At 37.3% G+C, this 17,369-nt stretch overlaps 1 protein-coding gene across 1 annotated transcript in view; it reads right to left on the bottom strand.

Moving 5' to 3' along the window:
- The window catches only part of Patr-1 (Protein associated with topo II related - 1), a 45,819-nt gene extending 29,647 nt beyond the window's left edge, over nt 1–16,172 (bottom strand). The window contains exons 1-6 of the mRNA XM_089647869.1: nt 16,053–16,172; nt 15,238–15,325; nt 6,103–6,180; nt 3,287–3,396; nt 2,211–2,507; nt 914–1,030 (exon numbers count right to left, since the gene is read on the bottom strand). Of these exons, the coding sequence (XP_089503995.1) occupies nt 914–1,030; nt 2,211–2,507; nt 3,287–3,396; nt 6,103–6,180; nt 15,238–15,325; nt 16,053–16,091 (729 nt within the window). The 5' untranslated portion in view covers nt 16,092–16,172. The remainder of the gene's footprint in view (nt 1–913; nt 1,031–2,210; nt 2,508–3,286; nt 3,397–6,102; nt 6,181–15,237; nt 15,326–16,052) is intronic.
- Between the last annotated feature and the right edge of the window lie 1,197 nt (nt 16,173–17,369).

Below are 17,369 nucleotides of genomic sequence, written 5' to 3'. Positions count from 1 at the left end.
AGTTCCCAACACAGAAATCTGCGTAGTAAGCAGAGATATAACATAAAGTAATATTATTTGAATGAGTTGTTTAACTGACATAATAAGTGTGTTGAAGATTTCGTCAGTGCAAGATTTTGCAGGGCTTTTTGAGTTTTAATGCGTGTGTAAATGATATTGTCATTTGCACTGCCCTATCGGATAATACCGTATTCCAATACCAATACCACTGTAGTTATCGAGGTGTACAAATAAAAGATCTTCCCAACTCAGTTACAGCGTTTATTGATAAATTACAAGTGATTTTACAATAGCGATATTAAAAGTTTATTATTCACAATACTATGGAATGCTCGCGAAACTGGGTCAAGGTTTCCGTAGTACGGTTGAAGTAGGTAGTAGTAGCCGACGGTAGTAAAGACTGAATACTAATAATCCTGCTCGCTGCGTCGGGCTTATTTATATTGTTCGGCCAGTGGCAACAGTAGGTAGATGAATGGCAACTAAATCGAAGCCACTCGCTCAGCCTGGGCCTTTCGCGAAGTTTCGGCGGCGCGGCAATTATGCACAGGCGGTAGACTCGAACCTTCTGGCGAGTTGTCGTAGTATGCCAGACTGAATTGCGATAGTATTGTCGCCGATAGACAAGTAGGTGCTCGTAGCAAGTAGGTTGCTTTGTTTACCATTTGGCTGTCAGTACGCACCTGCAAGTACGTACCTAAGTAGGTCGAGCGGTTTATTATTAATTATTCAATCTGGATTCTTCTCGACGCTACAGATCTTTATTAAGTCCGTACCACAGACAATACAAGTAAAAATACTAATTTTTCATGTTGTAATTATGTACATATTATTTTTCCACAGTACAGCAGTGGAAAAGAGTGTTTTGCATGTGTAAATAAAGACACTAATTTTTAAATGATGATGTACTCACATTGAAATTGCCCCCAAAGGGGTGAATGGGCGGTGGGGGCCCTGACATGAAAGGGGGCCGGGGACCCAACATGGGAGGCGGAATCCCTGATGGGATAATGCCTGTAGGATAGCGACCCTGAAAATATAAACAAAATATTGAGGTTATGGATTTAAAACACAACTAAATTAATTTGTTTGGTACATTTGGGATCATTAGGGATACTCGTCACGGTTTGATATTGGTGACGGATGCACCTGCTTACCAAATGCGTGACAGGCAGGATTGGCAGAAGCAAGTTGAGGGAGACCTTTTGACCTCTCCAGTCGGACTCTCTCGACTCACCACATTGCAACGCAGAAGGAGGGATGGATTCAAACGTCCGTCACTCCAGACCAGGGTATCTATTATATACCAGAGTCTCTACCACGAATTACTCGCTATGCGCCATCTACGAACGAAAATCTCTACGATTTTTGTCATAAGTTCTATATTTATACATTCTTGAGTGTCGCACGGTTGAAGAGGACTGTGTTGGCAACCCTGTGAATATTGTCTATGTTTCTGATGTGTTTGAGGTTTCTATGAAGTTAATTTGAAATGTCAAAAACAAACCGTTGTCGCGTCGTTCTGTCAACGTTTTTATTTGCTACCGCACTTTTTCTGAAATGAATGGCTTGTGGTGGATACATATCGAAATGCCAGAAAAATGGTTAAAATAACTTTGCAGAACTAAACGAATCCGATACCAACTTCGAAAAGTGCGCGGGAAACGATTTTTTTTTTGTATAAGGCAATTCACCAGGATGCAATGAGATTTTGACAGTTTTGCTGATCTCTACTGCTTCGACCCACTCGTTGTTTAAGTCGAATGAATTTTGACGTATGGCGTGTAGTATGTACTGTCGGTGAGACTCAAGAATAACAAACTCTACCAGTGTATGTACTTTCGGCGGAAATTGCGAGCGATCGAGACTGGGGAATAGATACCCAGACCTGACCCCCAGATTTCTACCCATCAATATCTACCCTCATACTTTTTCCCAGAACTTCCTTTCTTTCCTAGAAAAGAAACCTCCACACAGCATCCCCAAAGATGACAGGCCCCAGGGTAATTATTTTCTTCAAGACCTCCTGTGTGGAGATAATGTAAGTTCCAGATGGAAGACGTTTACTTAGCTGTGCAAAGAGATGCTGGGTCTGCTTTGGACGGAGGCTGCTGAAGTAGACAGGGACTTCTGGAGGGGCCTTTTCAAAGCAATGGATTCCTAACCCGATTAGTATAAAGGTTAAGAAGAATCAATAATAAAAGCCTCACCTGAAAAAACGGCATCAGCATTGGCATACCCTGATGCTGAATCTGCTGCAGATTCTGCATCATGTTCTGCTGTCCCATGTTCTGCATGCTGTTTTGCTGCTGGAGCTTCTGCTGCTGCAGCTTTTGCAGCTGTGGCGGCACCAGCGCCAGGGCTGGCGGCACCTTCCCGCCCAGGAGTGGGTGTTGCTGCTGGGGGGGCGGGTGTGGGTGGGAGTTAGGAGGGGGCTGGTTCTGCCGCATGTTGCGCTCCAGCTCTTCCACGGTGCAGGCGTTCTTTAGCCATGATGGGGGAGGGGCCTGGAAGAATTATATTTGTTAGATGTCATCTAGTGTAGTGTCTATCAGTAGGTACTTGCCTTATTTATTATTTGCCGACTAACACGCGCGCAAAGTCGATCGCTTTTGACCTTTTCCGGACTTAACCGACAGTGGCGACCAGACCACAGTCTACGTTTAACCTATTGAAGAATCCAACGATCCTTATTCCAAGAAATATAGATAATCATTAAATTAGAGATAATTACAACTAGCAATCCAAATTCCGGCTTGCGCAACAAAATTTTATTTGATTAATTTGTGTTATTTCACAATTAATATAGTAATAAAAAAAAAAATTATTTTCTCAACAGTTGTTACATATTTATAATTATAATTTTGGCAATAGAATTTTAGATATTTACATATTTAAAATAACACAGTATATTTGCATCACGCTCAAAAGGGGAAGATACTATCAGCATCATCCTGGTGCAAGGACACCATTCAAAATTAAAATGCTTTTATTTTTATTTATTTATTCTTTATGCTTAAAACGACTTTAGCCATGTTTGGTGACCAGATCTGAATAGCCATGTACTTAACCCCTTTCCACTTCCCCATCTCCTTCCCCTCCCTACTACCTTCAGCCTCACAACATAAAAGCCTCAAGCATTCCGAAATTCCAAGAGAAATTTCACCATCATTTGGACTGGTAAAAATATTTAAAAGCCTGAAGGTTAATTGGATTGGGCTATGAGAAAATGGCTAAAGAAGAATAAGAAGAAGAAGAAAAAGGGTGGTGGGTGATGTGTGGTTACCTGAGCTAGATTGGGTACGTTGTGCTGCTGCGGAGGTGGGGGCACCGGGCTTGTGGCCTCTGAGGAGTACTCGTCATACTCCTCCAGCACCAGGTGGGACAGGAAGGCTTCTGTAATACAACAAACAAAACAATATTAATATTATTATGCAAGTTATTATTTTTTGGTAAACTAATGTTTGAGACAAGATTTTTTTATGCATAGCACAAAGGGTAACAAGCAGTAATTGTTAAATGAAACACTAGTATATATTGAATTATTTCGCGGATAAGAGATAAGCCACCATAGCTCAGTGGTCAGAGCTGTCGACCGGAAATCGAAAGGACACGGGTTCAAGTGCCGTTGGCGTCATGTATCTTTTATCAGGAGATTTTTCAATGTGGATGAGTGTTTCAGGCTAATAATTATTGCTTATAAAATAATTATTATGCAAGGGTTATCCATAAAATAATGTCTACAATTTCTTTTCACATAGAAAAACACATTTATTTGCAATTTACTATACATTGTCGGAAAGCCTGGACTTTCTATCATTTTTCTAAATAATCCCTGTTACCATCAATGCATTTTTGCACACGGTGTAGCATTCTTTGTATACCCGTGCCATAGAACTCTCCCACCGCGGCGTGCAGGTAGCAAGCCGTCTGGCACCGGGTAGCCGGTAGATAACAAACCATTCACATGTACTTGGTTCAAGCCAGTTTGTTATCTGGCAGACAAGAGCAGAGCGAGCAGACCAAAGGGTCCCCAGTCTCGTCTAAGCGTCGACCAACTGCGATAGATGGAAAGATTATTAACTTCACACAGGAGGACCTGAGAAAAACGCTTTCCCACCGGGCCTATGGCATCTTTGGGGACGCTAAGTGGAGGTTTTTTTAAGGAAAGAAAGGAGAGGAAGTTCTGGGAAGAAAAGAGTATTACGGGTGGGTAGGAATCCGGGAGTTAACATGTCCAGGAGTGACGGACATATTTTTTTATATTAACTCCACACAGAAGGCCCTGAAGAAAATAATTTCCCTCAGGGCCTATGTCATCTTTGGGGATGCTGTGTGGAGGGTCTTTTTGTGGAGAGGAAGGAGTGAACATGGGTCTTGAAGAGTCCCATGTTGTAGGAGGGAGGAAACACAGAGGCCGGCAGTTCGTTCCACAGCCGAGCTGTTGAACTTAAGAACGAATCGTAGAAGCGACCCGTTCTCATGTGACAAATGTCAACCGTGTACAAATGTTGGGCGCGCGTTTGGCGTGTATCCCGACTACGCACCGGTGCCGAAGGGATCAATGACGCTAGTTCCTCAGAGCATCTTCCATTGTAATACCGATAGAACAAGGACAGCATACCTACCTGACGCCTGTGCTCTAAAGATTGCAGTCTGTCTGTTAAGATTGGGGAATCTATCAAACGGACCGCCCGTTTTTGCACAGAGTCAAGGGTTTTTTTCAGGTATTTAGGGGCTCCGGACCAGAGATGGCTGCCAAATTCGACAGTAGGGCGCACTTGCGATTTGTACAGGGTCAGCAGTTGTGTACTATTAAAGTATCTGCGGGCCCTGTACAGTACGCCCTGTACAGTAAGTATATGAATCATCCCTTCTGTCACCCACTGCGGTGTAAAGATGTGTCGACAATCGGGCTGGAGAGATGTACTGCGGCCGGCTTGCGTGAAATTAGCTTGACCTTCCAGTACTTTCAACACTTTTGTTCAGTTTGCAATGTTTTCTGTGTATATTAAATAAGCTATATTTATACATCTTACTTTTTAATTATCCTTAAAGACAAATACTGTTTTAGAAACTAGATAAAATTATCAATCCAGTGTATGCTTTTAAAATAAACATTACTATTTCTAAATAATAAAATTTTATTATCAAAAGTGATAAAATGTTGTCAAAAACGCTATCGACATTTTACTTAATTTTTTACTGCAATCACGATATTTCTAAAACACCATCGTTTGATATAATGCATGTTTGGTGGCAAAATGGAAAAAATTATTATTTTTCTTTCTAATGTTGTGTCAGGGTGAAAATAGTCTGGTCAGTTTATTTCTCTTACATACAGGGTTCACAGATTATAGTAAAAAACAGAGTACAGGAAAGTTGTAGCACAAGGTAAAGTCATTTAGAGTTTAAACAATGATCACTAACATTCTCACTAAACACAGCGTAATAACCTCAACAGAGGACCCGTGGTTTCTTAGTTGGGTAGAGGTTTTCCCGACAAGTCATGTCCCCGAGGGAGCTGTTACTTGAATTCCCAAGGAGGACCCGGGGGATTCTCTCGACTTGGTACTGGGGAGGGTTTAACTGGACAATGACCACTAGGATTCTGTTGCTTAGTTTAGCCAGGAGACTGGATACTCTGACTCCATATAGGAGTGTTATATACCCTTTGGGGCAGGGTAGTGCCGGCCGATGACGGAGGGGTGGGGGTAGCTCGACCAATGGGGTGTCTTCCTGTACGGGTGATGAGCTGAAAGTTGCCAAGCGAGACGGCGCTATGCGTGTGAGGGAGAAAGTATTCGGATCTGTGCATCGGACGAAATACCGCACGCTACAATGTTAAAAAAACTATGTATTTCTGCACGATAAAAAAATACTTTTATAAAATATGGGTGCCCGGTCATATATGACCCTAAAATGGTGGAGGAGATAAGAACTCTGAAGTGTGTGAATGTGGACAAATTCAGAACGGCCCCTGCATTAGTTTCCCAGAGGCAAAACCGTGATGTGCCAAGTGATTCCTGATGCCATCGACCAGCTGCATAACTTCAGCATCCCACTTTGACCTCCACCATAAGAAGAAGATAATAGATTTACCCAAGTCCGAATGGTGCTTGTCGACCTCCGTAAGCATGGACAGCTCCTCGTGCTGCTGTTCCCAATCTCCATCTTCCCCTGGAAAACAAACAAACAAATTTACTAAATATGCACTTATCGATTTTATACATTTTCTGTTCAGTTGCAACACTATACATAATATTTTAACAAATTAACCTGTTGAATCTCGGAACCGGAAAAATTCAAAATACCTCCAACTATAGGGTGAGAATTTTCAGAACCGCAAGTAAATTACCTTGACAAGTTTAGTTCAAATATCGGGATTAAAACAATGTTTTAATTACTTTTTGCAATTTTTTTCTGTTTACCAGATAATGTATCTTATTGTTTATATTTATTTCATGTTTATATTCATAAGACATTTCCCGGAAATACCTATCTTTATAGAATAAAAAAAACCAAAGACTCCCATTGTGGAGATAACTGTGAAAAAAACATATATTTATACGAATATACAGGGTGTCTCCGGGGGTAAAGTGCACTAACTTCAGGAGGTGATTCTACGTGATGGTAGAAGTAAAAAGGATGAATAACTTTTTTCGAAATTTCAACTTTTTTTTTCCATACTAAAATATTTTTGCATAGAAGAATATTTATTTTTCCATACTTGAATTGAACTTTTTTTACATAAAAACTACCTTAGAACTTCGGAATTTCGAAAAAAGTTATTTATTTTTTTTACTTCTAAACCATAAATTACAATACAGCTATCGAAATATTCGCCAAAAGGAGCTCTTCCCAGTTTTAAACAGCAACAAAATCAATCAAAATTTAACCCTTTGCAACAGTGCTTTTCACCAGGGCGATACCTGTGTATCCACCACTCCGGAACGTGGCACAAATATACTTTATATCTGTTTGTGCAAATGTTCGAATACTGAAAACGGTTTACATATTCAAAACATAAATTTTTGTATTATTAATTTATTTTGTACTCGCTGTACCCCGCCACGCATAGCTGTGGCTCAGACTGTCAGTTCATATAGAGAAACAATTGCGTGTGTTCTCTTACGTCGTCCAAACATGTTTTACCTGTCATAGATGATATATAATAAAGGTATATAAAAAAACCCACGTATTTGAATGCAACTTTGTGTCAAAATATTAAAGTAATCAGTGTAGAACTTTCGGGTATTTAAGATTTTGTACAAATGAACATTCACATTTTTATTTATATGGATTTCATTCATACATATGTAGTTATGTTCGGTATTATTTTTATTAATAAATAACTACGAAATTCGGCTGAAGCGGTTTTTAATAATACATCCGAAAACAATAAATAAACATAGAAAATACAACAAAATGATTTACGAAAGGAAGGTTCGAGAATGTTACGAAGCGCGTCACGTAGGCAAAATAATTCGATCTCGATGTCGCGGTTGCTGGTACTGTACTGACTATTTCGTTTACGTTGTCGCTTATTTAGGTGGAAAATAAAACATTCTCGAACATTGCAGTTGCTACAGAAACGAATATTAAAAATAAAAGAAAATCCAAGAAGCTTGTTTGGAAACTTCTAGAATAACGTTCGAGTCAAGTAGTGGCGTACCACTATACATACGTAATATACTACGTAACGTACTATACATAGTTAAAAATTCTATTATGCCCATTTATTACATTATTTGAGCCTCCACGTTCGGGGGGTAAGGCTCTCGACTAGCAGGCCGGAGATTGCAGGCTCAAATCCCGGCTTGCGCAAGTAAATTTTATTTGATTAATTTGTGTTATTTCGCAGTTTACTCATTAAAAATAATATGTGATATATTCGCAGCACGTTCCAGAGTGGAAGATCGTGGTGTAAGACCACCATTTAAAATTGAAACGTCGCTAGAAATGTACTATTTGGTGATCTGATCTGTATTGTCGGGTACTTCCCCTCCCCACTACGTTCATTCTCAAAAAATACCCCAATTTGCGATGCCATTGTCTCACTGGCTCCAGATGGTCGTGAACAGTTGGGACTCTCATCCTGTCTCACATTAAAAAATAAAATAATAAATTTTTAGATATTAAAAAATTTTTTAGGTTCATTGCATTATTTACTATTTTGCAGAATTTTATCAAACAAAGTGCAATAAAAATAAATGTGATTTATTGCTGACTCAATGTCGATTACAGTTTTTGTCCTAGTTAATATGAGTGTTGCCTTTGATATTGCGAAATGTTTACAACATTAATAAACATCTGCTGATAAATTCGAATATATAATTTTTACTGTATTTAAGATTGACCATTTAATTCGACAGACAGAAATCACTTTTAGTTATTAACCAGTGAACTGTTTTTCGCGCACATGTGTGGTTCACTTTTAACGATCACGTAGTACCGTCCACGCTGGATTTATTGCGCTGGAATTGTAACCCTTATGCTTCGAAAAATATATAAAGGAATAGAATAAATAACTATCCCTTGCGCTAATATCACTGTAGATTCTACTGTTTATTTCTTGAATATAACATCTATGACGGCTTACGAATGTCAAAATTCGTTTGAGTCCAAATCTGTTGTTTGGAGATAATCAAAATTTTGCTCTTGTCTAAATATCTATGCAAAATGTCAAATCTAAAGAGTTTTCACCGAAATTCTACATTTAATGAAACGATCGTCAGTATTCCATGGAAACAATTCGAACTAGATTTGTATCAAACTGGATACATTTAAATATTTGGAAATTTTCAAACCACGCATGCCGCCGGAATGCGTGGCGGCATGCGTGGCGGCATGCGTGGCGGCATGCGTGGATCTATGGCGGCACTCGAGAGCTAAGGGACAACAGATGTACAAGCCAAAAATGTGTATATTCTTGACATACCTAATATTGTAGGTAATAGGCATTAAAATCGCTTGACAATAGAGTCTAGAAATGTTCGATTTCAAGCACAAAACTGTTTTTTATTTATTTTGTAAATAATTTTATAAGAAAGTAAAAAAAGTTAATCAAGTGAAACTGTCACAGATGGATCTTGGCTATAATACTACATTTCTATAGAAAAAAAAAAAAATTTAGTAGTGTACATTTGTATTTTTTACTGAGTAATTTACTTTTTTCAAGCGAAACGATAGTAAAACCTCAATTCATCTAAAGCATATTTTTGGTATTCATAATATACACTAATTCGTTATAAAGATTTAGGACGGGTTGTTTCGGAGAATTTGAACAATTCATCAAATTTCAACGTTCATTTTCAAGTTCTGGGAAAGATTTTTTAAAGTTCTGTTTTTTTTTTCAGTTTTGTCAAGCAACTAGCCTATAATGATATAAAAACAGAATTTGAATAGGACTTTCACAGAACCCAGAAATGAAAGTTGAAATTTGATGAATTGTTCAAATTCTCCAAAACAACCCGTCCTAATCAAAATAGTGATTTACCATTAAGCTTCGCCTTAAATACTGAGCTCATGTAAAACGGCTTCGCAAGAATGAAAATATTAGAGTTTTCAAAGTAATTATTTATTTGAAAACACCTTTCGATTGTTGTTTTTCATGTACGGTATGTCTTCAGTTGTAACGATGGCCCACTATTTAACTGCAACACGTGCAAATATGTTGTGCCGCCATAAAGCGGAGACGGTTTACACGTAGTTCCCGTGAGCAGTTAGTCCATAGGCCCATTGTACTATCTCCCATTTTACCTCAATCCTTTAACAACAACCCAGTCCCTTTAATAAAGTTCACCAGGGTTATTATTGGGTATGTGGCTATGTCTTCTGGTTCTACTGTATGTCTCCCCAGGTATCTGCGCCTAGTTCCCACCAGGGCAGGACATTGGCACCATCGGTGAATTGGAGTATCTTCATCCTTTTCACATTTCCTGCATCTGTTGGTGTTTTCCACTCCCAATATTTGCATGTGTCTCCTGAGATAGCAGCGTCCCGTTAGTAGTCCTACCAGTTCTTTGAAAATATCCAAATATTTAGACGTACCCAGTTTTGTACAAATCTATTTCGAATTGTTTTCGTGTATCCAACACCTCTGCTATAGGTCACCCCAAGTAGTTTGCTACATTTGGTGACTTAGCAGGGGTGCCCGGGTTCATCGAGTGAGGTGTGACCAGGTCTTCGGTAGAGGCTAGTTTGACCTCTCCAACTGTTCTCCCTTGACTTTTTTCAATCCCACTCTGTTCAGCCTGACAACATATCCCAATCGCCGCTTGCTTATCGGCAGTTGTACTTGCTGACACTTTTGCACATGTTCCCCGAGGCTTGGTAAATTGTGAAACTAAAAAGCACTTTTTGATTGAATGAATATAATCGGTGTCAATTAGCCAATTAATTTTAACACGAAAATTATTTTTTGAAACTTCTGACATCATTAATTTAATGTAAAATACATTAAGAATACGCCTTCATGTAAATTTGAGTATCTATTTGGCCTTCTATCCTGACTTTACACATATCTATAAATTACTCATGTCTGCCTCACTGAAAATAATGTTGAATCATAATGATTATGCACTCGGCGTCACAAACATCGTAAATCTTCGAAAATAAGTTTCAAGCGTAATCAATTGAAAGTACATTTAACTGCCTCTTATCAGACAATAGTTACATTTCATAAACAGTACAAATTTTCCGAGTACGGGACGTTAAGGCGATGCACTACGTCGTGTGATATTTTAAATTGAGGCGCTATCAATAACAACCCTTACGTAGATGGCGATAAGGTTTAAATTCCCGCTTAACACCATCCGCCTATTTTGATTTATGCAAGAAAAAAACATGGCCAAAAAGTGCCTTTTATTTTATTTGGTGGATGTTCAGGCATAAATATTCAATTTTTTTCGATCATTTTATAAATAACTTAATTTGCCACGTTATACAATAAAATCATAACCCAAAATGGGTTCGTAAGTAGGAGATTTTGAACTTTAAAGCAGTTTTCATAATTTTTTCTGGGCTTATAAAAAGACTTATCTTAAAAATACTCGATTATTTCAAAGGCCAAGATGTATTCTACTCGCAGTATTTAATTAAAAAAGCATCTGAAACATTTCCGGGTGACCAAATTTTCTAACAGAAAACACATGATTTTGCATTACTACGTATGGCATCGCCTTAAAAAAAGTTACATATATAATCTTTACAGGTGTCGCAACTTGTGTCACCTTTCTGGGTTATAAAAGGAGCAGTTTAAATCAAATGTAGGTCATTCAATATCCGAACGTTGAAGAGGACACACGTGAATAATTAGCTCTAGAAAACAACCCCTTAAAATTGACACTACTGTTGACGAAGCCACTCGAGTGGTGGCACTACTGCAATCAGCTATGCGACAGTGTGATAAACTTAAGACGTTTTGACGCTACAAAAGAGACGATCGCTTTACTGTAGGTGCGATTTTCGGTCCATACAAACATATAAATAAGACCGGTCGGTGGCCGAGTTGACATCGCGTTTGGGTCCCACCCAGGCATAGTGTGTTCAATTCCTCGGCTGGCTAAGTCCTCCATTACAACACAAGCAACATATTCAGCTTACTGTGGTGGTAGTAGGAGATTTTCAAATATTGTTAGGTTATTCGTAACCCGGGAATGTTTGTCTTTCTTTCAAAAAAAAATAAAAATAAATTTTCCTCTATGAATTTTTTTATCAGGAATACCAACATGACAAAATATCAAAGACAGAAATCATCGTAAATGGATTGTCATCTCATATGACGAAAGCAAATTTTCATTTTACGTAATTGAAATTTTTAATGCAGTATTTATCATCGCCCCAAATGCAAATAGTGGCCTAAGTAAGTTAAGGTATTATTACTCTATTATAAGGCTTAACCCCTGTTTTGAGAACATAGAATCAATTCCGTTTGCTTTTCGGAATAGCTTATATCATCTCATAGAAATCATTGTATCATGGTTAGAAATATGATATTTTTTTTACATTAGCCTCACTCGGGAGCTAGCCCTGAGGAAAAAAATTCTGTCAGGGCTTTTGCCATCTTTGAGGGTCTTTTTAGGGAAAAGAAGAGAAAGTTCTGGGAAGGAAAGAGGTATTAGGGGTGGGTAGGGATTCGGGGATCAGTATGTCCAGGAGTGACAGATGTATGAATCCATCCCTCCCACTGCGGTGCAAAGCGACAGGTCTCAACCAGTCTCTTCCGATCCGACCTGCCACGCAGTCGGTGGGTAAACGCATCCGCGGCCAAAACCTAGACAAACCTCACCTCATGAACCCGGGCACCCCTGCTAAGTCACCAAACGTAACGAACCACTTGGGTTGACCTATGGCAGGGGTGTTGTTTATCCAATAAATGGTTCCCGGGGCGGCGGTACCCATACCTGCCTCAAGGATCTAAACGGTGTTAGAAAGACAAAACAACAACGCTTTATATTCAAATCTTTAGTTAGAATTAAAATGTACCATGGTGCCGACCGCAATTCGAAAAAAAATTTATGCAACTGAATTTTTTTAATATGAAATGGCAAAAAAGCGAGGTGGCAATAAATAATTAGTTTTTATAATAAATTAGTCTAATTAAAAAAAAATCATTACCAGTAATTTCCGTTCAGTGAGGTGAACCATTTTAAAACCAAAAAATTAGGTTTGATTTCAAAATTTTAATATTTCAAAAATAATGTTTATTAAAACAAAATTTAAAAGGATATTTTATAACCTTTCAAAAATAGTTTGTACTTTTCGGATACGTTCAGAAATATATTCTCAAACTTTTTGACAGCATCTTTAACCCTAGATAACTAATCGCTCGTCGAGGCGACGACGCGCTACTCGGCGAAATTCGAAATCACCTACTTCTCCCCGCTCCCCGACCTTGACTCTTTCATTACCTTCCTAATTAGAGTAAACAGTGCAGCACGTGACGCGATTGCGGCCACACGCATACTAGGACGTGTCCTATGACCATCTCGTCGTCCGCTGGATGAAAGTTTAGTTATAACAACAATTTTTATTTTTAAGGTACGTACATTCATATATTCTTATATTTATTGTTAATGTTGGCGAATCTTCTACAATAGAAGCTCCGGTTCCATCTACGTCAAACGTGCCTAAAATTAGCTACCTGCGTCCATCCAAGGCCGGGAGGATGACCAAACACCGTTGCACCAGATGTAGAAAGCAGTGGCGGTTTTCTCTAAAGTGCGTTTGTGCGGCGAACCCCCATTAAAAATATGAGAAAATAAAACATCCTTGTTTTATAATAATATAAGCACATTATAGATAGCACGCTATTAAAATTTCGCCTTCAAAACCCGCGCCACCGAAAAATACGATGCCTATTCCAAATTTGTGCGAGTTGAAATCCGCGCCAAACTCTCCATACAAAATAATCTTAGCCGGTACAGACCCTATGACGGTGATATATACAAAATTTGGTCTTTCTTTGCAAAAATAAGACAAATTGTGTGCGCCGAACACGCGTTGTGATATCACGTGACCTCCGAACATTGACGAATGTAACCGAAGAAACCCGAGAACTTCGCGGCCGACGTTTAACCTTTGAACCATAGGGATGCAAGTTAAGTGTTATTTTTTTATGTTATATTATGGTATTTAACTTTGTAGTCATTTTTGTACATATTTTTGTTTTCTTGTTTCTGCATTTCTCCAACCGTTTGCTTATGGCATTTGTAAATCTACTACCTATTTTTAAATTTATTTCGTGCCACCTTTATTTGTTTTTTTGATGTTTTAAAATATCTATTATATATTCTACGAAATTATTCTTCTCTAAAAAACAATAATAATTAGCAACGTACCTACATTGAGTGCTATAAAAACATTAAACAATTTAATTCCTATAAAACTTTTCTCATTATCTAATAATTGTGTCTAGGTAAAGTGATTTAAAAACAATAATATGTAGGTACCCCTCCCACTAACTTTATTTAAGTTGTGTGACTGCTGCCGTATTCGACTATTTGACGTAGGACAACAGTAAGTAAATTTTAATTAGATATGTTTATCTTCTCTTGAATTTCTGAACCCCCTGTTAAAAAAACCACGAACCGCCACTGGTAGAAAGGCTATTTGTGGTCCACATAATGTTGACATGTGTGGTCACTGTATAGACTGATATTTTTATATTAATTTGTACTTAATTTGTTCATTATAAACCTTACTTTTGTGCTATGTAACAAGTTCCTATCTTAAATAAATATTTTTGATTTATTTCTAGTGTTTTATTGCGTACTCCACTCGACGAAAGTGTAGTTACAATGAAACGATGAAAAAGGGTTAAAAAATATAAAATTTTAAAAATATAAATTTAAATAAAAATGTTCATTTGTTCATAATTTGAAATCTCCAAAAGTTCTTCGAAATGTTGACACAACGTCGCAGTCGAATATGCGAGTGTTTTTATGTACCTATATTATTTAGATGTCATCTGTGACAGGTAAGACATGTTTTTTTTTTAAACTGCGCCATCTATTGGACGTAACAGCAACACGCGCAATTGTTTCTCTATCTGCACTGACAGACTGAGCCAAAGCAACGTGTTGTGGAGTACAGCTGGTGAATAAATAAAAAAAATCTATTTTGATGGGTTTAAATTTAATTTTCAAATGACCGATCTACTTTGGAACCCAAATTTGTCATGTATACATTTTAAATTCCGACACAAAAAAGCGCCTTTTTTACAGTGTTTTATTTTTTTATTTAAATTTCATTGTATTTAAATAGTAGGTTGGGAAAGATTATTTATATTATTACCATTATACCGCAAAAAAAATCTAATTTGCCGCTAAAGTTGTGAAAAATCGATTTCTTAATGGCCTATATTTTCTAATTTAAAACACAAATAAATAAAGCAGCACATATCCGTACTAGATATTTGCTTTATCTATTTAAAAAATTATTATTTAGTTTAATCAAGTATTTTGGAAACAAATCCAAATTTTTTTTGCATGAAGGCCGTGCAGTCGTTCCTCTTAAAGATTATAGTATAATCATATACTGTATACCATATATATATTATATGAAACGAACGTCGGGTAAATGCAAAATTACCAAATCTATTTCTTGGGAAGACAATATAATAATATTTCTTCTACGGTCTGCTAATGTCAAATGTGTGAGATTTTTAGGTTATGTACGCAGCATTTGCGCAATTTGGGGGCAGCCTGGGCCGTTATGGAAGGGAAAACTCACCCGATCCTCCAAAGGTCTCATCGTTGAGGGCGTCGTACTCGTCCTCCGAGGCCTCGCGCCCCCCGCCATCGTCTCTTTCATTCAAATTCTGTCAAAACGTGATCAGACATAAGCATTTTTTGTTAGAATAGACAAGGACTTGTCAATAACAACGAAAACAGGAAACTCTCTTTGATCGACATACAAATTTGAGCGGCAGTCATTTCTCCAGAAATGCCGCCCGGCAGAGCTGAGAACTAACAATTTATCCACAGAAAATGAACACCAAGAAAATTTTTGCATCGGATTTTTATCGTAGTTCTAGTCCGCGCCGCCACGATCGCAGCCGTTCAAAATCACACAAATTGTTGGAAAGTTTCCATTATTTTCATTCCATTTAACATTATGACACAAACGCTTTAAAAGTAATTATCACTAGTCATTTTATAGAGCACTCTGGAAATCCTTAAATAATTGGTAAGGCTGATTTGACAATTACCCAACGATTTGATCAAATTTAAATTCAAAACATTGGTTACAATGAACTTTACAATCAAAAACGAGAGGTTACCGGGGAAATTTTACGCCATTCACTTTGAAGCCAAACAGAGAAGAAAAACAGTATGCAAAGTTATACAAAAACTGATTATAAAACATGAAGATTATCATGGCGTACCTTTAATTTAAAAACATTTAGATACAAAGCAATATTTATTGTGCAAAATGCATGGTGTTCATTGGCATTGCAAATATTATGGCCAGTATACCAACACTGTTGTGAAATAATTAATTATACCAAAATTGGCCGAGGAAGGTCGCTAACAGCGTAAACTTACCGATGATGATGTATCGAAACCGAAAAAAGAATCTGCCATTTGTTATTCTCTGAATTTCTAAATAAAACTGACATGACTCGTCACGCTAAGACTGGACATATGTTTCAATGGCGGACATTTGTTGCAGTTCTCGTTTTTACCGCCGCAACAAAACATAGCGGGACTGTCACTTTTACGAGTGGCATGAAGTTAAATAAGCTTCATTCGAAAAACTGAGAAAATACTGATCCGAAAAATGATACCGTTTTCGAAAAAAATAGAAAAGCTGTGATAATGGCTATTATTGACTTAATATTATTATTATTATTTAAATTTTCACAGCAATAATCTTATTTTGATGCTTTGTTTTCGTGTGATTTCGAACTTAAAGAAATCTAAGTAAGTACCCGAGTGTGTCGACAAAACCCGTAAATATTAACCTGGAACAAAAAAATTTCCACAGCTGCACCGAGTTATCCCGATTTTAGAACAAAATGACCAGTCGTAAATAGAAATACCTCTATTATCGCTAGCTACATAATACTAGCTGTACCCCGCAACGCGTAACTGTGGCTCAGTCAGTCTGTGAAGATAGAGAAACAATAGCGGGTGTTGCTTTTACGTTCAACAGATGGGGCTGTCTAAAAAAAACATGTTTTTACCTGTCACATGTGATATCTATAAAATATAAGTATATAAAAACGTTGTGTCAAAATTCAAAGCAATCGGCAAAAAACTTTCGGAGATATAATATTTTGAACAAACGAACCAATTTTATCAAATAATATTTGCTACCTATGTACCATTCAAAATTAACTTTAAATGTAGGTACCTATTGATAAAATAAAATATTTGTAAAGTAGCCTCTATCGACACAGAACATCGCTAGTGAGACAGGCACAGTAGAAAATCATTATATTAGGATGATTTTAATATTTGAAAATCATCCCAAGGGCGCTGTACAAATTTAAAATAATATATTTATAAAATGCTCTATTTTCATGCTCAATGATCCAAACCCAATGCCAACTTAGCCACAGACCGGTCATAAATTGAAATGCCACTATTAATTCTGGTATTTATTTTAATATACCTATATACCTATATTTATTTTAATATTATTTTCAATTAATATACCTATTTGAGTTGGCATCGCGTTTGGGTCCTACCCATGCTGTGTGTTCAATTCCTCAGCTGGTTATTCGTAATGTAAGAATGGTTGTATTATTTAAAAAATATATATTAATAATAAATATTAAAAAAACTAACTAAACATCACGCCGTTTCCCGCAGGGGTATGCAGAGAAATTCAAAATTCAAAAAAAAATATTTATTGCA

Source organism: Hesperophylax consimilis, chromosome 27, assembly GCF_061612785.1.
Source record: "Hesperophylax consimilis isolate HC1 chromosome 27, BYU_Hcon_1.0, whole genome shotgun sequence".
NCBI classification, from domain to species: domain Eukaryota; kingdom Metazoa; phylum Arthropoda; class Insecta; order Trichoptera; family Limnephilidae; genus Hesperophylax; species Hesperophylax consimilis.
This window is presented reverse-complemented; position numbering and strand designations above follow the sequence as displayed.